The following is a 27,963-nucleotide window of genomic DNA, read 5'->3' on the forward strand; positions in this document are numbered from 1 at the left end:
AATAGAAAAAAAAAGAGGAAAATCATAATAGCAGCCTTTTTGATAAAAACCCAGTATGATAAATGCTAAGTGTCTGCCCACTCTTACAACATTAATAACAAGGTTTGGCTGGACATGACCAACCTTCATCTACCATGTTTCAAGAAAAAACTCACAGACAAACAGACTGATCTATTCCTGATTATCACTAAAATTGGCACCTCTGCATATAAACTCTATCTACCAATCACCTGAAAAATTCATAATGTCTTTAATGAATTCTTCCTTACTCTCTTCATTGCACTAGCCTTTTCAAACCAAGAATGCCCTTCTGCTCTGCCTCCTGACTTAATCAATAATAAAGAATATTATAAAATTGAACAAGTTCTTAATCATTGTCTCTAAAAAATCTGGGTGTATAGTAGCAGAATGACAACAACAGTTGACTATTTGGTTAGTTGGAAGGGCTACAGCTCTGAATCTAACCAATGGGTTAATGAGAAATGAATGCCACAGATGCTATACATGATTATGAATTATCCCTTAATTAAGCCATTAGAATGATAGTCTTAAGGAGAAAGTAATATTATGATTTTTTAATTTTTTTTTCAATCTAACTCTCTATTTATGCTTAGTCAGAGCACCTATATCAGTGCTTAGGACTATAGGACAGGCTTAGTCATCACAATAAGCCAATCTATTATTGTTCTCTGACATAGTGACAGACTTTTAATGATATACAATGGCTTTTTGTAGGTAGTAGCAATGCCCAAAGACAATGGGCACAAAGACCTGGACCAGTACAATAGGTAGTAGTATATTTATCTTGACTAATAAGTAGTATATAAGTAGGCTGGCTCTTGCTGGTATAACCTCAGCTTTGAGCTAAAGTTTACTCTTATATCACTTCACTCTTAAGCCAATTCTAAAGGCCTTGAAGCTCTTGATCAATAAAGCACAATAGTGAACTCTAGTGTGACTGTATGAACACAATACAGTATAAGCTTATTACATGTTTTGATCATGTGCAACTTGGGTCTAACATCCAAGAACAACTTTCCACATCACTCTATGCAATCTATCTTGAAGATTCTATCCTCTAAGCTAATGCCATCATAGATATTGACAAGCTCTATATCAATATCAAAAGAGTATAATCTTCTGACCCTACATCCTTTGATGATCTCCACCAGGCCAAAGCCACTTCTGAATCCTCTTTCTCTCAGTGGTCTATTGATGAATCCAACATTCTTTGCTTTAAAGGCCATATTTATATCCTAAACTCTGATAATCTCCATCTCTGTATACTACAAAACAATCATGATCATATTCTGGCAGGCTACTTTGGCTAAAACCAGACATTAGAGCTAGTCTAGCAGAATTACATCTGACCAAAGATGTGTGAATATATTTGACACTATATTAAGTCTTGCACAGTTTGTGAATGCAACAAGATATCTAGACACCACTCTTATAGGTTGCTTAAACCTCTACTAGTTTCTGAATAGCTATGGGATTCTATTTCCATAGACTTCATTGAACAACTATTAGACTCTAACAGATTTACTGTCATCCTAGTAGTCATTGATCAGACTAGCAAGCAAGCCATCTTCATTCCCACTTATAACACTATCAACTCTATAGAGCTCACTCAACTTTTTCTCATTTATGTCTTTTCCAAACATGGGATACTCAGTCATATCATCTCTAATCACAGCTCTGAATTTGTTTTCCAGTTTACTCATGCCCTAGCCATCACTCTTGACATGGAACTCTACTTTACTTCTGGTTACTATCTAGAGGCCAATGGACAAACTGAATGGGCAAACCAAACTCCAGAACAATACATCTGTATTTACTGCTCCTATCAACAGGACAACTGAGACACCCTTTTACTCATTGCTGAGTTTGTCTATAATAATATCTCTAACATGTTTACCAGAATTTTCCCATTCTTTGCTAATAAGAATTATCACTCTAACATCATCATTCATTCTGAAAGGGATATTGCCTCTTTTCAGGCCTAAGACTTTGCAGTCAACCTTGATAAGCTTCATTGAGTATTAAAAGATAAAATCTCTGAAGCTCAGTCTCACTATAAGATCCAAGTGGACAAGCATCAGATTCTGATACCTCCATTCTCAGTGGACAATAAAGTTTATCTCAGTTCCAAACATATCAAAACCACCTGTCTAATTAGAAAATTTTCCAAGAAATACTTTGGTCCTTTTGAAATCATAGCTCAATCTGGTTCTCACTCCTTCACTCTGAGGCTTCTGTCAGATCTCTAGTTTATTCATCCAGTCTTCTATATGTTACAACTAAAACTCATAGAAGAAAACACTATCTTCAATCAAATTCAACCTCTGCTGTCTCCAGTCAAAGTTGATAGAAAGGAACATTTTAAAATAGCCTGAATTCTTAACTCTAAGCTGAACTGCTGGTTCTGCTGCCCACTACTGTACAAGATCCAGTGACTAGGCTATGAAGGTACCAATAAAGAATTTGCTTAGTTACTGATCTCTAAGTTTTCCACTGACAAGTTTATCAAGAAATTTCACCATTGATATCCAAGCAAATCAGAACTCTTATCTAAAGTCATCCAAACATTCTCTTTTTGATACAACACTACTTCAGACATCACTGGCACTCACTCTGACTATTTCAATTTCAACCACTGATTACTATTTCAATCACCCTTTTTACAATTTTCAAAGCTAATCTTGTATTTATATTTTTGTCCACCAATCTGACACTTTTTATATACATTTTGTACTATAAGAAATTTTTTTTAATTATAAAGGCCTGATACCTGATGAACTCACATCAGAATCCAAGTTTTCTCCTTGCTTTTTCAGCTCCTCCATATTCTCATCCAACCTTTTCAACATTGCTGCCTGCAGATCTTTCACCTCCTGATCCTTCTTGTTCTTGAAAATCAGACAAGCCTTTTTTCATGTCTCTAACTCAGACTCCAAAAATAACTCCAAGGGAGACAATATATTGTCTGATCTATAATCATCCTGGAGATCCACTATGGTACTGTAGACATCTGCCAGCTCTTCTGCCAACTTGTCCACATGATGCATCAACTTGCATATTAATTTTGAAAGTTGATGGAGGTCAGCAGAGACCTCCACACTACTGATCATCTCACTTGTAATAACACCCTTGTTGGACAAATAAGCAGTCTTCTTAATTTTGCAACAGGCACAAGTCCACTCATGGCTGGCAGCTTCAGTTACCAGGTGTGCATAATAGGATATGCCATCTTAATGACAGCATATGCAACTCTCTGAAAGTAGAACTAAGATGCACCCATCAAAAATAACAAGACGCTTACTTTCACTGCTCAACTCTTTTTTGCCCTTCACTAATTCTGCAACCTCCAACTTGGCCCTCTTTTTAGGACTAGCCACTGTCTCTGCATCACTATCATCCACCACACTCCTGGACTTGAACTTCTGCTTTGACTCCTTTCTGCCAGATCCACTATCTTCCTCTTATCCTTCCACACTCTCTTTCTCCTTTCTAAGGTGCTCTCTGACTCCTCTAACTCATCATCTTCCTTGGTCCTCTTGTCCTGCTCATCTTCAGACTCTGGTGGCATACAACCAGTTATCCTCTTGAAACAAAGACCAGAGCCAGAATCAAACCATTCTGCCAGGACTTGGCACAGCTTAAAGTTGATGGCCTCTGTGGAGGTCATCTGCAATCCACTCTCTATCACAAACTCCTTCCACAGTGCACCCTTTACAGCCATCTCTCTGTCTCCATCTCAATATGCAATGAAATCTGTATTTGTGTCATTTTCAGTGCATGCCACCTGAAATTTCCCTTCATGGGGAATTCATTTAATTATAAGTGGCTAGGTCAAAATAAAATTTATTTATCTATAAATTATCGTTCTATGTACTTAAAATAAATAATATTTTAGAGGAAACGGCGGGAGATTCGGGAGGGGGTCGCGAGACGGTTTCCATTTTGAGGAGCTTACATCATCGTCGCGGAGGGCGAATTTGAGGCAACTCTCAGGAATCACACGCAACACCTCGTGCTTTCATCTTGGAGGTATGTGGTAGTGGTTGCTCGTTTAGGTATATCTCATCCTGACTGTAACAGATGTTGGGCTCACGGCTCACTCGAATATTTCGACGATGCTTTACCTCCACTCACTTCTGCCAAAGGGCGTTTATCCTACCCGACTTCCGCAATTTCGATACTCAGATCCCCGATCATGCTACCGCTGTGCGTTTTCGTGACAACGACAAAGACATATCCCAGATCTTCCGGCGTTTCAAAAACATCGAACACCTTCAATTCTTGGAAAAGAACATGTCGTTTGTCTTCGATGACTCGCTGCTATTGAATATTCTCTCCAAGATGCCTCTGAAGTCACTGCACTTCACGTCAGCTATCTTCCACGATATCAATCATCTCTGCTCGTTTATACGCCATTTTTCGTCCGTAAAAGAAGTTTACTGCTCGCGCCTTCGCTTTCTACAAGAGAGGCCCATTCGGAGATCGCTTTTAGTAGAGGAGGGACCGGCACTTCAAACAATCAGGATAGACAGTGATGACTTGTGGTGTGCAGCTTTAGATGGATCCTTTGGGACCATTAACAAGCTCCGTAACGTGACCGTGATGGATGTAAAGTATAAGCAACTGGCCGATATAGGCCTATTCCTCCACCAGACAGCCCAGGAAGGTAGCCTCAAGAAGTTCAATGTGAGACATATGCACGGGTTTGACGTCAGAGGCGCGTAGCGTTTGATTTTTTCCAATTTCCTCTCTGACTTTGCTTCAGATAGGGCTAAGGGCAACGCAACATGGAAGCGAAATCCCGCCCCTCTCGAAATCTCACATTTGAAGTCGCTCGGCATTGATGTCCACGGACGGTACAAGTTCATAGGCATCAAGCAACCCGTCGTTATATTGAAATGGTGGATAGACATGTTGAAAGACTTGGCTGAGAAGGGCGAAGCGTCGAATCTCGAGGACTTGACAATCATCGTAGGAATAAACAAGCCGGAACCATACGTTGTGGAAGATCTAGAAGGAACTTGGCGACTGCTTGATTCCCTCTTAGCCCAAGAATTTTCTGCGTTCAAGTTGCTGCGAGTAGCCATCAAAGTGTTCCGCCCTACAACTATGGAGAAGGGAGAAAAAGACAAGAAGGAGATAGAGAAATGTTGTCCTCGTTTGTTAGAGAAAGGGATGCTTAAGGTCGTGTGCGAACACATACAGTCTAGTCAAAATTTGTACATGGCGAATAATTTGTTTTGAGCATCTACTGCGGTTAGTTACTGTACTTGGTTATGTAACCAGTAGAAAAACATTTAAATAAAAAAACCGGTTTCCTTGACTTCGACAAATGCTCTCTGTCTTGGCGCGTCCTCGATGCCGCCGTGCTCTCTTTCCGACGTTATTCAGAAAATTCACTGTACTTGCCTTTGAAAGCTCTGCAGACGACACCTGTGCCGCTATAGTCACGTCGGAGCGCCAGATTCTTTCCAATGTGGTCATCAAGCAACACCATTTGTGCGTGGCGACAACACATCTAGCTTCTCTTCTTGATACGTTACCAGAAACAAAAAATGGGGCGGAATCCATCCTGCGGCTGCAGTCATGGAGCACCAAGCAAACATGGTATTGTCGCTTGTCCTTCCAGTGAGGGACGACTGACCTGTTGGCAGCCGGTCGCGGCCAAAAGAGCACTTGCAGATGCTAGTCTCGACATGTCAAGCATTGACGGAATTGCATTTACCAGAGGGCCAGGTGCGTCCTATCCAGCCTTGGAGAAACCGATTCGTTCACGTTCGTGTATAGGTATGGGAATCTGCCTGAGCGTGGCTTGCAATGCTGCGAAAACTCTCGCAGCTGTAACAGGAAAGCCTATAGTTGGCGTTCATCATATGGTTCGTAATCCAGTGTGTCTACCGCTTGTATTCACTCTCAGATACAGTCGTAGCAAGCTCACGCTTTGACACCTCTTCTCACCTCTTGGCCTGACATCCCGACATTTCCCTTCCTCAGCCTCCTCATATCCGGTGGACATACACTTCTCCTCCTAGCGAACTCGGTCGACTCATTCCGAATCCTCGCTACTACCCGAGACGAGAGCATCGGGCGCACATTCGACAAAGTCACGCGAGAGTTGGGGTTGGGCTGGGCTGGCCCGGCGTTGGAGAAGTTTTGTTACCAGGATATCGAGAGCAAGACTCCCGAAGACTTCACCCCCTTCAGTAACGCCATGCCAGGTGAAATGGGGTTTTCATACTCGGGCTATCATTCCCAGGTCGAGCGCTTCGTTCACAGACGCGGCGGCATTGAAAATATCGTGCCCGAAGAAAAGGTCGCCGTTGCGAGAGCTTTTCAAAAGGCCGTTGTCGACCACCTGGAGTCAAAGCTGATGCTTGGCATCAAGCGATGCTTCCGCGAGGATATTCCTATAAAACACGTCGTCATTAGTGGTGGAGTTGCGAGCAATTCGTACCTACGAGCCAGGTACACTGTACTTGTTTGATTAGACCGTGTTTGTTGACCATGATTTAGATTAACGCAAATGTTAAGCGGCCCTCCCATTAATGAAGGACTTACACTACAGTACCCTCCGCCGTCTCTCTGCACAGGTATGCCAATCCTCGTGCTCTCACTGTTCCTATGATCTGACTTGTCTAGATAATGCTGTAATGGTCGCATGGGCTTCTATGCACCGGTTTCTCGCCGGCGACCACGACGACTTTTCGCTGAACCCGGTCACCAAGTGGAGCATAGAAGAATTGAACACCAAGGACCAGTAGGCTACGAGCCAGCAAAAAGTACTACAAGATATGTAATTATAAAGATATAAAAATGATTACACTACATACGTGAATATTAGAAGCAAGGTGCGGCTTCTTCGCTTGCGCACGGAACCCCTTGCCTTCCCCAGAGTCTTTGTTCGAATAGGCTTCCTCCTGGCCATCGTCACTTGGGTCGAAAAGGTCGGCGACTACCCTTGACGGCCGGTCCAACGGGGGACGCCGGGCGTAGATAATGGTAGCCGGTCAGGCCGGTCATTGCCGGTCGCAGTCGTCATGATCCGCTATGTTGTGCAGCCTCGTCGAAGGCTACTTCTTACCATCGGACGTCGTCCTCTATCCACCCAAGGAAGGCCCTCAATATTCAGGCGCATAAAGGACGACATCGATGATGCCGAATCTCGTGGTGTTCTACCAAATTTCGGACCCAAGCCCAATCTAGCAAACTGGTTCGCGACATCAACCTTTCAGCTCTTGTATTTTTACGCGACTGGCATATTCAAAGTACTCAGACGCAGGACCGACCTTTCGAGGACGCCAACTACGAGGAGGGAATGGCGCATGCTGAGGACACAGCACAGAGATATGTCCAAGATTGCCCCGTTCTGCGTGCTATTGTTGGATCCCATCATTCTCCCGTTCGTCATATTCCTCCCGCCTTCATTTCTTCCTTCGACAATTATACTCCCAGGCCAGCTTCGGCGTCAGCATGCAGCGCATATCCAGAGTGTCAAGCAGGCTCTCCCGGATCTCAGAAAGGCCTACAAGCTTCTTGAGCGCCTCAAGATCGAGCCTTTCGTGGAAGAGGATGACGATGAAGATGAACACGACACAGTTTTAAAGGGCGTTAAGGTTGACGATAAGGACGACTTTTGGTTTCATCGTAGCCGCCGCCTCGCCATCTGCCATTTGTATGGACTACCTGCATTCCAGTCAATCCCGGTTCCTCCGCTCGGCATCGAGTCTCACATGGAGTTTCTCGAGGAGGATGATGCATGGCTGGTGAAGGATGGGCTGGACGGGCTAGGTCCTGACGAGGTGCGCGAGGCAGTGAATGAACGTGGTCTGTGCTTGGTCAGTGAGACGGAAGCTGCATCATTGCTTAGGTGGTGGCTTGACCATGTCGCAACTGGGAGTAACGATCAGAGGCTCAAGGCAGCACTCGCTTTTTCTGCCTTGTATAAGCCGGTCCAGGATGGAGACTAATGAGCGCCGGTGAGTTCTAGGAACACACTTATCTTGTCGCAATACTCATGGCCATGCTTAGAACTTAATGATATACAAACCATTTTTTGTAACTACGACGGAAGCAGGCAGCGATGAAATGCTGCATTTCTATGCTACGATTCACGCGTGACAGTGATACCCCGAGTTGTGCTTATACCTCGTATAACTTGCTTGCCGTTTGGGCCGTTCGGTCTTCTTGCGCTGAAGAATGGAGTGCATGAGTTGGCATTCAAATTTTTCGGGCAATGGCACCACCATCCTAGGCAGTGCTATTGTGCTTGCTTGCACGATTTACCTCCTCTCTTTGAAGTTGAAAACTGGCATGTTATAGATCTTCGGGCTTCACGGGCTTTCAGCATTGCCTTGTGCTATGACACTGATTTTCTATTTCAGTGTGTGTATTTACTTTCCAGATAACGTATTCTGTTGTGTCGCATGCGGTACGGTTTGGTAAATGACTTCTACTTACCTTTCTTTGCCTTCCATCGTTTTATTATCAGCCAACAGCGTTTTCACATCGCCTCACGGTAGGCCATACATCTAGAAAAACTTCTTTTCATAATTCTGTTATTCATTTCTGTCAGTGATCTCACCCCGAGTCTTCCTCGCACCTTAAGGCTTAGTTGAGATGTTCGACCTAATCATGGGCTCTTGGTACGTCAATTATCCTTTAGATGTCGTTATCCCTGGTACAGACATGTTGGTACGTAGTAAGAACTTGTATTCGTTCCCAATCCAATCATGACGTTGACGTAGTGAAGCTTATATAGTTCCGCAAATCCATCGAAGCTCCGGAACAACTGCTTCTTAGTCGACGAGGACTGGAAGTATCTCCAAAACTTGTGCTGGCAATCAGCCAGGACGAATTCCATTTCACTCAACCCTGCTACTATAGGTTTCCTAACCACAATACTGATAACTTTTATGCCTCCTCCCATCTTTCCATTTCTTCTCTTCCAAATTTCGCTCCCGTCGAAAATTCAGGGTTGCTTTCGCTGCCATCTGATCAAGATCGTCGTGAAGACCGAGCCAGCAATTGTTAGTTTTTAGATCGAGGGGAAGTATCCATACACTTCATGGATGAGTACGTTCGGCCAGTTCGATGCTTTTAGAACCGACACTTACCTTTTGCGCAAATCATCTAGTCCCGCTTCAAGACATCCTCATTCTCAGGGAACTCGAGCTGTGCTGTAGCCGAGTTTGCGCATTGGATTGCTTCTTCCACCAGGCTCTAAAGGGGGCGATCCTTCTTATCTTCCTTTATGGTAAAATGAAGGATAACAGTTAATCTCATATAGACTCGGATTTAATCACCTGTTTACCTGTGGGGGTGACATGATGCGCTTGAACCAATGATCCAGAAATTCATTGTACGCATGCATCAGGATACTAAAGAGCTTTTCCGATACTAGGACAGAGATCGTCGAGAAGCGAAATACAGGTAGTGATAACTTACATCTCATCATATCATGGAGCGCTCTTTTACAACCCGGTCTAATGTATAATAATTCATGCATTTGGAACGTTGTCGTGACAGGATCATGAGAGAAGAATGCATTCCGAACCTCATCAGCCAGGAGACCGTATATACTCTTAAGTCGAGTTTTTCTTTTTCGTAAAAAAACCATATAGATTGGATTTAGAGGCGGCCGATCCAGAAGAAGTAAGTGTCCTATTATATCGAGAAGGCTCCAACTGACTGTAGAGCTCAGTGAAAAGCCGGGTGTAAAGTTCTGGGCCAGGCAGCCTCATGTCTTCTTCCATGATGACAACAAGCTTGATCCGGTCGTGCATTCTAACCTATCATGCAACATGTTCACAGGCAGAGAGTGTTAAGAGCCAAACCCATCATATACCTAATATAAAACGGATTCTCCTGATGGCAGGCGGTCGGGCATTCTATAGGCTACGGGAATGGGCTCGTTGCTCTCGATCGTGATGTGATTATGAAACAGCGAAGAGACGAGGGCAAGTCCCTAGTGATTAACGGTGGCATCAATAGATGAATATCGCCAGAGACAACGAGAAAGTTACATGGAACGGTATGTCCTCCCTTGGATTGACAGATATGGGGTTTTTCGTTATTTTAAGCCAATACGACGGCTGTGATTCCATATATTTCCATTAGTTTTATATGTTTCAGTATGAAACGATGGTGGAAGATACAACCGTGGTGGGCTGAAATCAGTGATATCACAGATAAGTTGATTTGGGTCGTCGTAGTTCTGAGGCACTTTGAGATGTCGGGTCACGCCTTCGGGTGGTCAACTAGATCCCGGAGTATATCTAGCCTCTCTTAGGTCGAAAAGTTCATCTTCCAACTGGGTGCAGGTGCAGAGATGTCTAGAAAAATGGGGACGTACAAAGAGGAGCTGCAGTTGCATTATTGGGATATTCAAACGAGGCAGAACAGAGCGCAGCATTATGACGGATACAGTGTTGCCCGATGACGATGCTCGTTGTGAGGAATTCAAGACATTACACGCAGGTCCTTGATATGACCATGACATTATGCCATCGCGCCAAGTCACACTTTTGGTGTTTAGACATTGACTGTGAGAGCGCGTCAAAATACGCCGAGACTTGAGTTGAATAGAAAACACACTTCTTTATAACGGTCCTGGCCCCAAAAACCAGTGCGTTGACATCATCAGTGTTACAGCGTCAATGATTCCTATCCGGTCCGGCCTCTCGTGACCTGAAAACACGAAGAGCGGGACAAATGGGGACTCAGCTACGCTCCTTGGTCAGTCTTTCCGAAGGTATAGAGACGTGGAAACAAACCAAGTCGACGCAGTCTGAAGAAAAGGATACGCAGTTCCGGATTATCGCCGATATCTCCAGCTCTCTTGGACGTCACTGAATGCTGGTACCATATGCTGGAATCAATTCCTATCCTGTAAGCGGAAATATTTCTTTCGAATCCATCTACCACCGCGAGGTGAGAAATTGCCCAAGGTTGGGCGCCTTGTTCAATATCTGTTACAAACGTAACCATGTGAGAATTGGCGGCTGCATCCGTCGAGCTACCATACATCCCATAGGCCCGGAACGCTCATTTTTTGCTTTCCGTCGCATGTCTTTGGCTTTGTGAGTGGAAGGCAGGTAAAGAGGTTCTGCTCTTGAAAAATTTCGCAATGGTTGTGATGTGGGGCCGAAGGTCACGGGATGCGCGTTGGGCGAACACGATCTGTCACATCACATGATCTTATCAGGGCAACACGACGCATAGCCGTGCGAAGATATTCCTATATTTTCATTCCTTTATCCCATTCACCATCATGCCTGCTTTCCAGCCCCTACAAAGCAGCGGAAAACGGAAAATCGACGAACCAGAATCTCAAAGTCGCAAGCGTCCAGCATTGATTACAGGATCTGCTGGCAGTTCTGAATACTGGATGGTTCAATGGTGAGGGACTTGTCCCGTCTAATTAATAGTGTGCTGACAGGAAACCATGTGTAGGAGAAACCATCAGACAAAGAAACATAAGACATGGGAAGGGGATGGTGTTCTCGTTGTCGAAGGATCACAAGCCACTCTGTTTGATACAGATGGAAAACCGTGCGTCGCCTCACATATCTTTTTGTCGTCGATCTTTAGCGAGCCATCATAGGATGGGGCAGGCCGCACGTCCAGCTTCACTCTATGAAGGTCTAGAAATAGGCGTCGGTGGGAAGGATATTGGTTTGGAATGTCGCACAAGTCGAGCAGAATACCTCTCCGGCACATGTTTCGGTCAAGCGGCTGCTGTTTCTGCCCCACTTGTGACTTCTGTTGGTCCGTCAAAGGCTTTTGCGCCCCTCAAGCTATCGACGCTGCCGCAGCCGAAGCCCATCTCAATGGAGAGAAAAAGTGTACCTTTGGAACAAGTCGATCTCCTGTCGGCGCCATGCAAATCCCCAACAAAGGAAAATATCATAAGTCTGGAGAGTCACTGGATCGCAAATTGGAGAAATGTGGGCAACAAGAAGAGCTCGGGGGGTGACGCCTTCGTCTCCCATACCGGAAAAATAGTCACGCTCACTTCAGATACAGGGAAAAGGTAGGCCGTCATCTTTCAATCGCTATCTCTAGAGGAGACTTAATTTGTTATCTAGACTTTCTACTTTGGCGTGGAAAGGTACCTCATTACAAAGCGGGCAAACGCTCTACTTTGGCGGCAAGGAGGTGCAACTGTTTAATCAAGTTTCTCTTTCCGACTTGCCCAATCAGTCTGGGGATGTCGATGTTCCCACAAATCAGAAATCCCCTGCCCTTTTCGGAGCGAGCGATAGCGTTAAAAAGTTTGTCACTCCTCTGTCGGCGGGCGGTGTTTCCCCGGCAACCTTTTACGGATCTGTCAAGAAGCCCGCCAAGCCACTGTAAGTATATGAGATTATCCCCAACTATCTTTTCTTACCATATGAAGACACGATCCTAATGCAGGAGGCGCGATTGTCATGAAGGCTCCGACCAAAGAGCACACACAAAAATACAACAAGAAGTGCGTCGTATTCTCGACCTTCATTCTCGGTTCCTTTTGACCGTTCCTCAGGAATGGCGCTATCTTACCCGTCGTGCTTGATCCTGTCATCGCCAGCAAATTGCGACCACATCAAATTGAAGGTATATACTATTCCTTCCCTCGTTCGGATGTTTAATCCTCAACACAAGCCTAGGCGTAAAATTTATGTATGAGTGTGTAATGGGTCTCCGTAAACACGAAGGTAGAGGGTGCATACTTGCAGATGAAATGTACGTTCCTGTCCTATGCCCTTTTTGCGACGTTTAAACACATATCTAGGGGTCTGGGCAAGACCTTGCAGGTAGAGTTACCTTGCTTTGGCCTTTATGCTGTGATTCAAGATTCATTTTTCATAGACAATCAGTCTGGTTTGGATGCTGTTAAGTAAGATGTCAAGTGAGTTTGTTTTCGACTTTGCTAATCTGGGCCCCATAGGACAGAACCCCTACTCCGGCATGGGCCCTGTGGTCGAGAAGGTTCTGATCGTCTGCCCCGTTTCATTAATCAACGTCAGTCTAAGTGTCTAATTTCCTTCTCTTTCTCATCGAAAACAAATAGAACTGGAAAGCTGAATTCCACAAATGGTTGGGGAGAGATAGAGTGGGGGTGACCGTTTGCGACAAGGAGAAGAATGCGGTCCCTGTGTTCATCAACTCGTAGGTCCAACAACTTCCGAAAGGTTGTCGCTTATTTGTCCGACATAGTAAACCTCAGAAAGTATTAATAATCGGGTATGAGAGACTTCGTACCGTAATGTAAGCAGTCTCCTTGCACTCTCCGCGCTATGTCCTGACCTCGTTCAAAGAAAAACCTTGTCCGCTTGCGTGTAAGCAGAGTTTCACTGCGCTTTCCAAGATATGGTAACGAACATACGTAGACCCCCGATCGGGTTAATCATATGCGACGAAGGTATGTCTCTGTGTTCTACAACACGTCGCAAGCTGTATCTGTTATCCAGGACACCGGCTAAAATCTGCTAACAGCAAGACTACTGCAATGTTTGATGCTTTAAGGACGCCCAGACGAATAATCCTCTCAGGTACTCCGATTCAGAATGACTTGGGCGAATTTCATGCAATGGTATGTTCTTTGACCACAAATATTTTTCTCGAAAGTAACGCCTTTCTGCAGGCCGACTTTTGTAACCCCGGATTACTCGGTTAAATTTAATTCATCAGTAACAAGGACAAGAACTAATGGATCTACAGATGAATATAGCGCGTTCCGTCGCATCTACGAGGCGCCTATTCTCAAGAGTCGTGCACCAGACTGTACGTCAAAGGACACAGAAATTGGAGAAGCGCGTCTGGCACAGGTATTTTCCTCTTCTATCTTGGTTCAGGTTAATTTACCGTTAACAATATGCTTAGCTGATGTCGGTCGCAAAGAGCTTTGTGTTACGGAGAGAAGCCAAAATTCTTGGTAACTATTTACCGCCAAAACGTAAGAGGGCCCGATACTTTTTCGTACCTGCTTAACATCCCATATCCGCAGATGAATACGTTGTTTTTATCACGCCTACGGCTCTTCAGGTGTCTATATTCTCGAAACTCCTACAACCCGACAAATTGGATGATCTTGTACAAGGATCTACAGCCGAGTCACTCGCCCTCATGAACCTACTAACCAAAGTCAGCAATAGTCCTATCCTCCTTAAGGCCACTGCCGACAAAGAAAGTGCTGGTGGTGATCAAGACAACACTGTACGAAAACAGAGCGTAAGAGAAACGCTTTGCTGTATTCCTGAGAGGGCACAGCTCGACGATATGTCCTTAAGTGGTGGGTTTCGCTCCCGCTCCTGCGATTTTCATAGTGACACTTTTACTGAAGAAGTGACTAGGAAAGCTACTGGCTTTGTCTCGTCTTCTGGAGCATATCAAAGACGTACATTCGGTTCTTAATCCAATGAGATATCTCCTAAACCACATATCAGACTACCGAGGAGAAATGTGTTCTGGTTTCTCACTATACGTCCACTCTTAATATTCTCGAAGCATATTGTAAGAAGATGCATTATAGCTATTATCGACTCGACGGGTAAGCAATGATCGTTTCATCTCCATCTTATCTAACGCACGTATAAAGGCAAACCCCGACGGCCAAACGTCAAGAATACGTTAACGTATTCAACAAGACAAGCCAGACCAGCAGTTGTATGTGTACTGTTCGAACTTGCTTTTCAAATGGCACGACCTAATGAGTGTCCAGTCATTTTCTTGTTGAGTTCGAAGGCAGGAGGTGTCGGAATTAATCTTATTGGTAACCTCCCTCTTTCGCTGCTCGGATATAATACTGATATTCTCTTCAAGGTGGGTCAAGACTATGTTTAATCGACTCAGACTGGAATCCAAGGTTAGTAGTTACACCCTGTCCATCTTGAGTATCAATTGTACTAAGCGAGCGCCAAGTCATGACCTGCAGTCAATGGCAAGATGCCACCGGTACGGGTATTCCTTCTGATATCTTACCCAGTATTCTAATAGCTCTGTCTACAGGGATGGCCAGAAGAGGCCCGTCTACATTTACAGATTCTTGACCGCGGGTACCATTGACGGTGAGCAATTATTTCGGTGATTGAATCTTAGCAACCCACATCATATTCAGAGAAGATATATCAGCGCCAAGTTACGAAACTGGGTTTAAGTAACTGTAAGCAACCCATATTCTTATTTCATGGCAACAATCTCACCGGCCCTCTCTCAGCTCTCATGGGATCTGTATGTCTCCCCATCATGGCGGTATCAGCTCTGATCGACTGAATTTTAACTTAACAGGCCTCCGGTTCCTCCAAAAGCGACTCGTTTACCCGAAAAGACGTCTGTGACCTCCATCCGCTTGAACAACCTGAACTAACCTATATTTTTCAGCTTCGCGACATCTTCCGAATCCACCCAGACACGCTCTGCAACACACACGAACTCCTCGAATGCCCTTGCGACGATCAGCCCACAGCCGCTTTTTCCCAACCCGAACCCATCTCAGACTTAGATGACAAAGATTCCGACTCCGACTCGCATAAAGGTTTCAGGGTAGCATCCCAGGTTAGTGTGAGCAAGCTGAACAAGATGGATAAAGCTGTACGTTACACTCTATAGCATTCCCTCATAGCCTCACCCTTCCTCCTTTCCAGTACGCACAGAAGAAGAGAGAGGGCTTGGCAGCTCTGAGCGAATGGAAACACATTAGCTGCATAGGCAGCGATAACCATAAAGATATTCAAGACGACATCCTCCGAGAGATAATGTACGTCCCTGAACTCAAGCAGAAGGACTCGTCGCAGACACAGACAGAAGGTCTGATAGCCCAATTGGATACAGTTGGGAAGAATGGCATACACGGGGTTCCTGGTGGTACGATCTCGTTCCTCTTCCAAAAGACTACAGAGGGAGCTGGCTCGGAGGATCCGAGCTCCGCACTCTGATTTGCTGCAGAATGCTCTGAAGACTGGAGGACATTTCTTTAATCGTAATTGTATGATACAGGCACATTTCAGCACTGGTGCTTCACTGTATAAAGTAACGATACCGTTAATTGATATATCTGTATCTCCCCTACTCCGGCGCTACTAATCTCTTTCTGCAGCCGGTCATATTTCTGGCACTGTCCATCATGATGCAGGCAGTTTCGAAGATCGCTGTTATGAGGCTGCGAGCAAAAAAAAAGCAAAGGCGATTCTCAGGGCATTCGGCTGTGATGAGAAGTCGTGGGATCTTCGAGAGTGTGGGTGTCAACTGCCCGGCTCTCAGGGCCGAACTTGCCGGGCATGACCCACACAGGTATTCCTGCAGGCGTTTACACCGCGCACTCCACCCAGACCTTCCGCGTATTCAGCTCTACACATCTCAAATCAATCTGTCAATCGTTGGACTTGAGTCACATAGTGCTGCTAAGAGAGTCACCATTTCCTTTAGGCCCAGCACCCAATGGATAACCATGAGTTGCACTACTAATCCTCAGCACCATCTAGAAAACCTCCAAGCCCAGCTCACCAAGTCACCTGCGATTGAGAAACCCCAGCTTGGACCGACTAACCCAAGTCCTTAGTGATCCTCTTGGGTATGATCTACTGTAACTGTAATGCTTGTTCTCAAATGAAGATTTGAAGAAAACAAATTTGGATCTTGCCACTGTTTCCACTAACTGGGAGGTCAGTGATACACTGCAATTTCTGCTGATTATTCTCCATTCTAGCCTACAGGAATCCTCCTTGGTGTACCTGGAATGTACTCACATGGTGTTTAACTGGCCATACAGTGCATTTCTGCTTGTTCATATAGACCTCACTTGATATAAAGCACCCTCCCACTCTCACATTCATCATCTGTAGTCAGCATAATACTAATGCATTATTCCTGTTTTTATGATGTAGACATACTATGCTGTATATCAACTCTCAAGAGTTAATCTATCTTGTCAGGCCCTCTTGAGTAACCCCTCCCCCCTCAACTTCCCCTGCTCTGACAATGATCAGTATGATAGCTGCTTTAACATCTGCCAACATGATAAAGAAAATGACTTATGGTACAGCATCAGACTCATTCTGAGGGCTACATGATCACTAACAGTTTCTACTAGTGCATTTGGAATCTTTCAGACTGATAATTTTGCATATCATCCTGGAATGCATAAGCTATGGATCTGCAGAGCATCAGCTATGGATCTTGCCCAAGAAAGAAAGGCTTACTCAAATGGACTCTCAGAAATCATCCTTAGCAAGGCAATCAAGCAGTTTAACCTGATGCATAGCACTGGCTTCAATGATTCTGACAGACTAGCTTTGCAGGTCTTTGTCCCAGTCATGCACAATCCCAGAGACCAATAGCTATCTGGTATGGACCTTAATGAGATGGGATACATTAATCAGTATGGGCTGAGCTGAAAGGTACAGTTTGTTGCAACTGGACATCATCACTGTGGCATTAATTCTGTAACTATTCAAGCACATCTTTGATTCAGTCAAACACAGCTTGGAGCACCTTCAATTAGATTAAATCAATGTTCTGCAATGTAAGTCACTTTTGAATGTGGCTGAATGCTCACACATATGCTGTCCAGGTTATCACTTTGACAATGATACACCAATCTTAGAAATGGTGAGTGTCCTTTGAAAAGGTGAACCACATGGATTGTTTTGACTAGCAGCTCAAGATGCAAGCATCACATGATGTTATCAAGGCAGGATATATTCAGTACATTGGCATGTCCTCATACTTTGCTTATCAGTGTGAGGACTCTCTCACTTTCAACTTGTTCTGCTAACATGACTTTTAATTTTAGTTCATGCTATATAAAGTATGGTCTTACAAGTTCTCATATTGGCTGACTTTAGAAGAATTTTTCTATGCATAGACTATGCTATCCAGAACAAATTAATGCCTTTCATCTCAATGCAAAATCACTATTCACTTATCTACCATGAAGAAGAGAGAGAGATGTCCTCTACTCTTAAGATCCTCAAAATTTGAACTGATCCATGCCTGTCTCTATGCTCATTCCATTCTGCTTAGCTGTTTGGTGTTGGATCCATCCTATGGTCTCCTCTTGCTTGCAGTCTACTGACATTCATTGGAGAAACAGAAAGCAAGCAAGCAGGATAAAATAAATGAGTAAGATGATCCTTCTGCAATTATATACTGAAAATTCCTTTGTTCTTTATTTGGATACCTATGTATGATCTGACAGGTGAACAGTTTGAGACAATTGTGAATTGGTGTGTATATTTCTTTTTTTAAGAGTACCTAGCTCAATCAGTTTAGAGTTGAGGATGTTGAGATTTGAACTGTATCCAGAGTACATGCATGTAAGACCTTTAGTCTTTGGATTACAAACTCCTGAGGAGTTCCCTCATTGACTTCTCATATTTATACTAGACTACTCCTTTTTCAGTAGTTTCTATTTAATTCCTTTAATTTCTCTCAGATTCTTTTCTTACTCAGCATGCCAGAATGCTGGATTGCTCAAATTCTCTCACAGATTCCAACAGAGAAACTAGTGGAAAAGAAGAAAATCAGTATGAACCAAGTTGCACTGGCCTGAATCATAAACAGAGATGGTTAGTGTCTCATCATCAGTGTTTATTTTTCAGAGCACTGACTCAGCTCAGACATTGCTATCCCAGTTGTCAGTTCTGTTAGACCCACTCAGCATATGATCAGGACACATGATAAACTAGTGTTGTATCAAGTTTGTACAGCCATGCTAGAGTCCACTTTATTGTGTGATCTGATTGAGTGCATCAAGGCTGTTTATAGATTAGACTTAAGAGAAAAACAGTATAGATAAACTTTAGCTCAAAGCTGGAGTACTACAGTGAAAGCTATCCTACTTATATATGTTTTTATGAAAGATAAATATAGTCCTCTACTTGTTATGCATTTCTATGCTATAGTATTATAGTTGTCTAGTCATTGAGAGCAGAACAATAGGGTATTGTCTATTGATAAGACATTTGTAATATGTTAAAGAATGATAGCAAGAGCTGCCTATTATAGTCAAGTAATTGTCTCATGATTGATAAGCATCTTAGATAAGATAGATATTCTGATAAGATAAGATAAGCAAGATAAAAGATAAGATAAACAGAAAAACCATAACATTACTCCTCTATTAAAATCATCATCCTGATGGTTCAATTAAAGGAGAGTTTATAATCATAGATAGCAGCATCAGCATTCATATTATGTTTGCTGATCCACTGATTGGATTTCAGACTATACCTCTTCCATTTGACCAGGTATTCAACAAAGGTATTGGGGTCTTGATTCTGACAATCTCAGGTTTTACATATTTAATGATTAAAGATTTGTTCAATTTTATAATGTTTTTTGTTTTTGATGAGGTCAGGTTTGGAAGGAGGGTGTGAGAGGTGTAGGTTAGACATGTCTAGCCAGACTTTGTCTCCAAATTTGTATTAGATGGTGGAGTGTTGTGACTTGTCATATTGACATTTCATTGTGGCAGTAGCTTTCTCAAGAGCAGATTTTGTCTCTTCATGAATCTTTGCCATTTGTTCAATGAACAATATGAAGGCAAGCATGATAGCAGCACATTAGATCATATTAGCATGATGACACCATGGCTATACCTTATTCATTGATGCACAATAAGATGACAAGGAACAATATGGTAACTATTGCTGTCTCACATCTTGAACACAATGAGAACTGTGGCATATAGAAAACTCACCATAGTGATGGTATAGCAGGATGACAATAATAAACAAAAGCAAGAGCACAGTCATTATTATCTCAGACAATAAGCAGAGAGCATGAAAAGCAGACAATAGTCACCTATAGAGTATAGGATTCTTTAGACAGTATATAAGGTAGTAGTACACACTAATGTATCTCAGTCTTGAGCTAAGGTTTAATACACCTACTACACTCTCTGACTATCTGGTGTGAATACTCTTACCACAATAGCAGATTATATCTACCAGCTACAACTCTTCATCCTTCTTCATGAAATTCTTATAGCTTATCTCATCATCCTCATTATACTTTTATATTGAAATCAGACCCAGACTTAGCATCTGGAATTAGACTCCAGCAGAAGCAGTGCTAGAGATTTGTGAGCATTAATGGAAGTCTAACAATTAGCTCAAGACTTCATATGCTCTGGTCTGACAGCACTTTGCCTAGGACTAGCATATGAAACTCACACTCAGAAACATCATTACCACCTCTATTGCAGGTGCTTGCCTGTTTATTGCAATAACAGAAGTTATCAGATATCATGTCATATGGTTATCAAGAGAACAAAAAAGAAGAAGGAGAGAACTGGAGAAGTAGTAGAACTGATGAAGAGTGGATTTCCTTTGTTGAGCCCTCCAACCAACACCTCATACACTCCTGAGTTGAGAGAGCATCATTATCTGACTATCAGCCTCAAAATCCACAAATACTAGCAGCACAAATTATATCATCTGATCTCTAGAATCTTGAAGTGTATAAAATGGAAGAGGAGGGTTTGAATCCCTCTCTCTCATCATCTGACTGACCATCTCTGATGAGAGAGAGTCAGTATAAGGGGATGACAGCCATATGAGCTGACCCTCAATCAGAGATGTGGCCATCTCCTCTGTCAACTATCACTGAGAGCATATACTAGAAGCCTTATCTGAACTCTACTCTAAGCAGGTGGATGAGTCCAGCCTTATGGCCAGCATGCCCCAAAGTCTCTTGATCTAAGAGCAGGACATTGATCAGATCATCCTCAAAGTTAATGCATACAGCCTTAGAGAGAGCAAGCTCCAGTCCACCAAATTAGAAACAGTAGATCTATATGAGTATTATGCATATGCTACCAGCCTCCATGTCACCTCAACCAACCATGGATTCAATCACAGAAACCCACCAGACTCTGGCCACTCTCTATTATCTATTAATTTCATTTTCACCATTATCATTTCACATCCATATTTCACATTGTAATATCTAGACCCCAAACTCAGTAGCAAATATTGACATTGGAACCCAATGGAACCCAACTCAGAATTAGCTACTATTAGTATATAAAGCCATATATAACTATTGTAACTACTCAGTTCAAATATCAACTTAGATAAGCTATCTACACTTTGCACTCACTTTAACTTCTCCCTACCTTGTCCATCAGATTCTGCTCTAAAAGATATTCCTGTTTGCTTCTCTAATGGAACTCTGTTCTGTCCATCTAGATCCTTGGACTCTGACTCAAAGATAATATTGCTAATAGCTTTGTCAATGCCCATGCACTCTGCTGGACTCCACATGTGCATTCAAGCCCACTCGATTGGCATGTTCCTAACAGTATATTTGAACTCAAACTCTTGAGTCAAAAATTTTATCATGCCCATCACATTTATCCAACTCACAGAAACCGATTCTGAACAAACCCAGCCTACCCATCCAAACATGTTTTCTATAGAAGACATTCCAGCCTCTGCCTCAAAGGAACAACTAGGCCTTTTCAGATCAGCCTCCAGTGGAGGACAACCTTCTCATAGGGAAACCTACAATCACTCTAGCTTTACTGTCCACCAACCTAATTATGATGATTCCTCTAACCCTTTTGATGCCACCAGCATCTCAACCAATAGAGTCTGATGGGCCAGCCTGATGTATAGTGCCCAAACTGACCCTCCAATAGACCCCTTATCCCTGGGCAATATGCATGAGAATCCAGACAGCCCAGACTCAGAGAGCAGAGATGAAGACACTCCTACTCATACTCTCATCTGATGGAAATCAGGTGGTAATCCATCAAACCTTTTTTCAGGAGGACCAGATGGTCTCAATAGCCCAGGCAGCTCTAATGGCCCCACAGAAAGTAACAATCTAAACCAGCAGAACATGTTCTTAGAATTCATAAACCTGTATGAGGAGTCTCTGCTTCCCTCAACAACCCTAAACCAGCTACTATCCATACCAAGATCAAGGAACGAGAACCATTTGATGGCTCTGACCCTCACAAACTGAAGGCTTTCATCATCTTCCTTCAGTTGAACTTCAACAACAGACCTACCATATTTGCAACAGATGCTAACAAGATTAACTATGCCATTTCATTCCTGGCCAGCACTGTGCTTAACTGGTTTGAACCAGACATTCTTAACTCCAATCTGTGGAATCCACCAGCCTGGCAATTCTCCTACACAGCTTTTCTAGATGAGCTTCATAGCAACTTCAGCCTCTTTGATGCCATTGGAGATGCTGAAGATGTATTAGAACACCTTCAGATGTGTGATAGAGATTGGATCATGAAGTATATAGTCTAATTCAACTAGTACACCTCACAAATTGGGTACAGAGATAACTCCCTCTGCCATGCCTTTTACCATGATCTCTGCACCCATATCAAGGATGATATGGCACACCATGAGAAGCCAAACAACCTTTGTGATATGTGCTTTCTTGCTCAAGAACTTGATGCTCACTACTGGACCCAGAAGACTGAAATTACCCATGAAAACCAGAACAATAAATCCCCCAACCCTAAATCCAAGGGATCCAACACTTCTTCCTCAGACTCTAGCTCCACACCAAAATCTACCACCCCTAAGCTCTATGCCAACAAGCTAGGCAAAGATGGCTGTCTTACATAGGAAGAAAAAGACCACCAGCACTAGAACAACCTGTGTATGCTCTGTGGAGCCAAACACAAGATCAAGAACTGCAACAAGCAGAAGGCAGCAGCCTCTGCCAAGAGTCATACAGCTGAAGTTGATACTGCTCTCATGGAATTGACTCCTATGGAGTCAGAAAACTAAGAAGCAACCCTGTTCTCTCTATGTGAGTTCAGGGTTGTGTTGACTCTATTTGCACACCAGAGGTCATCACCCTCAATGCAACATCCCTTTCCAATCACTCCTTTCACATCTTCCTTTCAGCAGAATTACTGACTACCATAGAATCTGATGGCTCCCCAACTTATATTGTTCTGTGTTTTCTTGCACTTATTGATTCTGGTTCTAGCCACTGCTTTGTTGACACTAAGTACATAGCTGCCAATGAAATCCCCATTAAAACCATCTCTAGTATGCAACTTTGATTGTTCAATGGCTCTATCAGGAGCCATATATCTTAAATCACAACCATTCCCATCTGTTTCCCATCCAGAAACACCTTCCCTATTGACTTCTATATCACTCCTCTGGATTCATTCTGCAATCTTGTCCTAAGATACAACTGGCTCTCCTGCTACAATCTACTGATTGACTAGGCTGAGAACAGTATCACTTTTCACTCAAGCTACCAGGATCTCACTCCAACCAATTCTGTGGCCTCCATCATATCCCAGGGACTTCTGTATATACAGAACAACCATCCACCTCTCTCTGAGCCTTTCAGCTCAATTTCAGGACTTCCATGTCCAAAGGACAACAGTCTACCCCTCTCTGAGCCTTCCAGCTCAATTTCAAGACTTCCATGCCCACCAGACTCTATCAGTCCAACTTCTGGGGCTTCACCCCATTCCAAGTCCACCTTGAGTAGCCAGCAGACTCTATTCCCATATGAACCCATCTATTCCTATCCTCTCTCAGAGTCTTTTACTACAAAAGCACATCTAAAGATCTTCATCATATCTGCTGCTGCATTTGTCTGAGCCAGTGCAGAAGAAGGCACCCAGCAGTTCACACTGCAGCCTTCTTTGCCTAATATTGGAGCCAAAGCTGCATCTGTAGAACTGGCAGATCTTTCATCAGTGCCAGTAGAGTACCATGATTTTGCAGATGTCTTCAGTGATACCCTCTCTGAAAAGCTACTTGAACACAGGCTGTATGACCTCAAAATCAACCTTGAGGAAGGAACATCTCTACTGCTTGGACCCATTTATTCTCTCTCAGAATCTGAACTCAAGATCCTACAAGAGTTTATTGATGATAATCTGTGTAATGGGTTCATTACTCTGTCCCACTCTCTACATGGAGCTTCAGTCCTATTTGTCAAGAAGAAGACCAGTGAACTCTGACTCTGTGTTGACTACCACAGCCTAAACAAAATCTCCAAAAAAGATTGCTACTCTCTTCCTCTTATTTCTGACCTCCTTGACTCTGTCCACTCTGCATGCATCTACACTAAGCTCAATCTGTGATATGCCTACTATCTCATTTGCATAGCCAAAGGAGACAAATGGAAAACAGCCTCCTGGATCTGTTATGGTTCCCTTGAATGGTATGTCATGTTTTTTGGCCTCACAAATGCTCTGGCAGCATTCCAATGATTTGTGAATGACATATTGTCAGATATGCTTGATATATCAGTAGTAGTCTACCTTGATGACATCTTTATACATTCTGACAATCCAGAAGACCACCAAAAACATGTTCATGAGGTCCTATGCAGGCTTAGAGCTAATGGACTCTACTGCAAGGGTTCCAAATGCAAATTCAACCAGGATTCCATAGAATACCTAGGCTACATCCTATCATCTGAAGGACTTTGCATGTCTGAAAAAAAAGTCAAGGCCATTGTTGACTGACCAATGCTGCAAAAGGTCAAGGATATCCAATCCTTTCTTGGCTTCACCAACTTCTACTATCACTTCATATATGGATATAGCAACATTGTTATCTCTCTTACATGACTCACCTGCAAGGGAGCTTCATGAAAATTTGATGACAAATACTTGGCTGCCTTCAATGATCTGAAACAGGCTTTTACACATGCTCCCATCCTTACACACTGGATTTCTGATCAAAAAATAGTAGTGGAAACCAATGCCTCTGATTACACTATTGCAGCTATCCTCTCCATCTACCTTGAAGATGGCAAAATTCACCTGATTGCTTTTCACTCCTGGAGTCTCCACAATGCCAAACTCAACTATGACACCTATAACAAGGAGCTTCTGGCCATTTTTGAAGCTTTTAAACATTGGTGGCACTACTTTGAAGGCTCTGCAGACTCCATTGATATTGTAACAGACCACAAAAACCTTGAATACTTCACCACCACTAAGATTCTAACCCACTGACAAGTCTGCTGATCTGAATACCTATCTCAGTTCAACCTAGTAATCTGGTTCCAACCTGAAAAACTTGGTGGAAAATCAGATGCACTTACTAGATGATGGGACATCTACCCTAAAGAGAGGGATAGCCAATACACTCAAGTCAATCCTCACAATTTCCAACCAGTGGTCACCTAAGAACAATTTTCCATGTCACTCCATGCAATCTACCTTGAAGGCCCTACTCTCTGAGCCAGTGCCATCATGGATATTGATAAGCTCCACATCAATATCAAACAAGCACAATATTTTAACCCTACATCTTCCAATGGCCTCTGCCAGGCTAAAACCACTTCAGAATCCTCCCTCTTTCAGTGAGCTATTGATGAATCAGACATTCTCTGCTTTGAAGACTGCATCTATGTCCCAGAGTCCAGAGATCTCCATCTCCATATACTACAAAACAATCATGACCACATCTTGGCAGGCCATTTTGGTCAAAACCGGACATTAGAGCTTGTCTGATGGAATTACATCTGGCCAAAGATGCATGAATATGTTCGACACTATGTTAAGTCCTGCACAGTTTGTGGATGCAACAAGATGCCCAGACACTGACTCTATGGGTTACTCAAACCTCTACCAGTCTCCAAATGACCATGAGATTCTATTTCCATGGATTTCATTGAACAACTACCAGACTCCAACAGATTTACCACCATCTTAGTAGTCATAGACCAAGCTAGCAATCAAGCCATCTTTATCCCCACTCATGACACCATTAACTCCACAGAGCTCACCCAACTTTTTCTTATCCATGTCTTCTCCAAACATGAGGTACTCAGTCATATCACCTCAGATCACAGCTCCAAATTTGTTTTCCAATTTACTCATGCTTTAGCCATAGCTCTTGACATAGAACTCCACCTTACTTCTGGTTACCATCCAGAGGCTGACAGACAAACTGAATGAGCAAATCAAACTCTGGAACAGTACATCTACATTTACTGCTCCTACCAACAGGACAACTAAGATACCCTCTTATCTATTGCCAAGTTCACATACAACAATGTTCCTAATGCATCCACTGGAATTTCCCTATTTTTCACCAACAAGAGTTACCACTCTAACATCACCATTCACTCTGAAAGGGACATCACCTCCACTCAGGCCCAAGACTTTGCAGTCGACTTTGATGAACTCCATCAAATATTAAAAGATGAAATTTCTAAGGCTCAGACTTGCTATAAGACCCAAGCAGACAAGCACCAGATTCTGACACCCCTGTTCATGGTGGGTGACAAGATCTATCTCAGTTCCAAACATATCAAAACCACCTGTCCAACCAGGAAATTCTTGGAGAAATACCTCAGCCCTTTTGAAATCATAGCCCAATCAGGTTTCCACTCCTTCATCCTGAGGCTTCTGCTGGATCTCTGATCCATTCACCCAGTATTTCATATGTCACAATTAGAACCTATAGAAGAAAACACCATCCCTAACTGAATTCAACTATCACTGCCTCCAGTCAAAGTTAACAGAGAAGAACATTTCAAAATAGCCCAAATCCTTGACTTGAAGCTGGATCACCAGTTCTGCTGCCCACTGCTGTACAAGATCCAATGGCTAGGCTATGAAGGTACCAATGAAGAATTTGCTTGGCTATCAGCCTTCGAGTTCTCTGCTGATAAATTTATTGAAGAATTCCACCATTGATACCCAGGCAAACCAGGACTCTTATCCAAGGTCATTCAAACATTCTGTCTCTAATACAACACCACTCCAGACACCACCAGCATCCCACCTTACTACATCAATTTTAACAACTAATTACTATTATTTCGATCACTCTATTTACACTTTCAAAGTCAAAATCTTGTAATTACATTTTTCTTCACTACCAACATTCAATGCCTTTCTATATACATTTCATAACAAATCTTTACAAGAAAGCAGAACCCAACAGGCCTGCACTAGAACCCAAACTCTCTCCCTGTTTCTTTAATTCCTCCATATCCTCATCCAGCCTCTTCAGCATTGTCTCCCAAAGATCTTCCACCTCCTGATCTCTCTCATCCTTGAAAATCAGTCAGGCCTTTTTTCAGGCCTCCATCTCAGATTCCAAAAACAGCTCTGAGGAAGATGATATATCATCAGAACCATAGTCATTCTGGAGACCTGCTACCATTGAAGAGGATCTGTGTATGTGCAATGTGAAAACAGATACAGCAGAGCATTATCCACTGATCACACTCACAACACACATACAAAACTCTTAGTTCATGGAAGGATTATAATGCAATAAAAATAGCAATCAACAAATATAATTGTCCTCTTCAATGAGATCACAGCATGCAAACAGTAATAGAGTGCTTACAATAGTCTGAGGTCTCTCTAAGCCTCAAAGCTTTTCATTTTATCAGAACAAGAGGTGGCAACTGGTGTTGCCAGGCCTCAAGACAAAGAGTACTGCAGTTCAATACAATATGTTGAAACACTCTCACAAAACTCTCCAAAAAGTCCTAAGCACAGCTCAGATCAACTCAAAATCCTTAACACACACAATACATGACTCAAAGCTTTGTGCTCTAAGTGAAAACCAATCACAAACACATCCACAAGTGCTAAAGAGCACAGATCTCTGTTCACAAGCTTCCAAACCAATTGTAGACTCACAGGATTCAAACCTATGTGATCCAGAGACACAAAACACAATAAGACCCCATCTGACAGACCAAAGGGTTTGAACCTCTGCCATCCATAGTGCTGCATGTCACAAATACCTCAAAAACTCAAGATGATGCCCTTCAGACACTGCTCTCTTATTCTCAGATTAGAGCACAATCCAAAACCTCTTATCAAATTGGACTCAAGTCCTTCACAAGCTTTGATGCCTCACTTAGTTCTCATAGCACTCTTAATGATATCAATAATCAGTTTATTCTCTCACCTGAAGTTACTAACACAAATCCAGAGCTAGAGTGCAAGGCTTTCTGTGCCCAATACACTGCAACTGT

The 27,963-nt window shown here is 43.0% G+C and overlaps 5 protein-coding genes across 5 annotated transcripts; 4 read left to right on the forward strand and 1 right to left on the reverse strand.

Annotated features, from left to right (window-relative positions):
• The first annotated feature begins 3,992 nt into the window (after nt 1-3,992).
• Nucleotides 3,993-5,326, forward strand: BT62DRAFT_386712 (uncharacterized protein). The gene is made up of 4 exons (XM_043180750.1): nt 3,993-4,050; nt 4,102-4,738; nt 4,787-4,877; nt 4,931-5,326. Exons 2-4 carry the CDS (start codon nt 4,102-4,104, stop codon nt 4,950-4,952), a joined length of 750 nt encoding a protein of 249 aa, XP_043044430.1. The 5' UTR covers nt 3,993-4,050; the 3' UTR covers nt 4,953-5,326.
• A 1-nt stretch (nt 5,327) lies between these two features.
• Nucleotides 5,328-6,800, forward strand: BT62DRAFT_386606 (peptidase M22, glycoprotease). Its single transcript, XM_043180749.1, has 7 exons — nt 5,328-5,520; nt 5,568-5,628; nt 5,676-5,757; nt 5,809-5,897; nt 5,951-6,486; nt 6,535-6,611; nt 6,661-6,800. Exons 1-7 carry the CDS (start codon nt 5,354-5,356, stop codon nt 6,780-6,782), a joined length of 1,134 nt encoding a protein of 377 aa, XP_043044431.1. The 5' UTR covers nt 5,328-5,353; the 3' UTR covers nt 6,783-6,800.
• Nucleotides 6,801-7,058: 258 nt separating this feature from the next.
• On the forward strand, nt 7,059-7,988 carry BT62DRAFT_1000157 (uncharacterized protein; the record flags this gene model as incomplete). The annotated part of the gene is made up of 1 exon (XM_043176621.1): nt 7,059-7,988. One exon carries the CDS (start codon nt 7,059-7,061, stop codon nt 7,986-7,988), a length of 930 nt encoding a protein of 309 aa, XP_043044432.1.
• Nucleotides 7,989-10,380: 2,392 nt separating this feature from the next.
• Nucleotides 10,381-11,040, reverse strand: BT62DRAFT_926605 (uncharacterized protein). The gene is made up of 3 exons (XM_043185073.1): nt 10,794-11,040; nt 10,615-10,743; nt 10,381-10,562 (listed from the first exon to the last, which is right to left on the reverse strand). The coding sequence occupies exons 1-2, from the start codon at nt 11,005-11,007 to the stop codon at nt 10,619-10,621; spliced, it is 339 nt and encodes a 112-aa protein (XP_043044433.1). The 5' UTR covers nt 11,008-11,040; the 3' UTR covers nt 10,381-10,562; nt 10,615-10,618.
• Nucleotides 11,041-11,279: 239 nt separating this feature from the next.
• Nucleotides 11,280-16,065, forward strand: BT62DRAFT_1071552 (uncharacterized protein). The gene is made up of 31 exons (XM_043178775.1): nt 11,280-11,418; nt 11,473-11,571; nt 11,624-12,052; nt 12,108-12,371; nt 12,419-12,493; nt 12,545-12,615; nt 12,669-12,744; nt 12,794-12,815; nt 12,871-12,898; nt 12,950-13,023; nt 13,073-13,170; nt 13,219-13,269; nt 13,320-13,340; nt 13,392-13,423; nt 13,473-13,594; nt 13,646-13,673; nt 13,723-13,829; nt 13,885-13,957; nt 14,009-14,293; nt 14,355-14,398; nt 14,448-14,551; nt 14,600-14,667; nt 14,723-14,773; nt 14,824-14,866; nt 14,923-14,955; nt 15,010-15,068; nt 15,119-15,163; nt 15,218-15,231; nt 15,289-15,330; nt 15,382-15,591; nt 15,645-16,065. The coding sequence occupies exons 1-31, from the start codon at nt 11,291-11,293 to the stop codon at nt 15,933-15,935; spliced, it is 3,087 nt and encodes a 1,028-aa protein (XP_043044434.1). The 5' UTR covers nt 11,280-11,290; the 3' UTR covers nt 15,936-16,065.
• Nucleotides 16,066-27,963: the final 11,898 nt, after the last annotated feature.

Source organism: Guyanagaster necrorhizus, assembly GCF_019112545.1.
Source record: "Guyanagaster necrorhizus MCA 3950 unplaced genomic scaffold BT62scaffold_3, whole genome shotgun sequence".
NCBI lineage: Eukaryota > Fungi > Basidiomycota > Agaricomycetes > Agaricales > Physalacriaceae > Guyanagaster > Guyanagaster necrorhizus.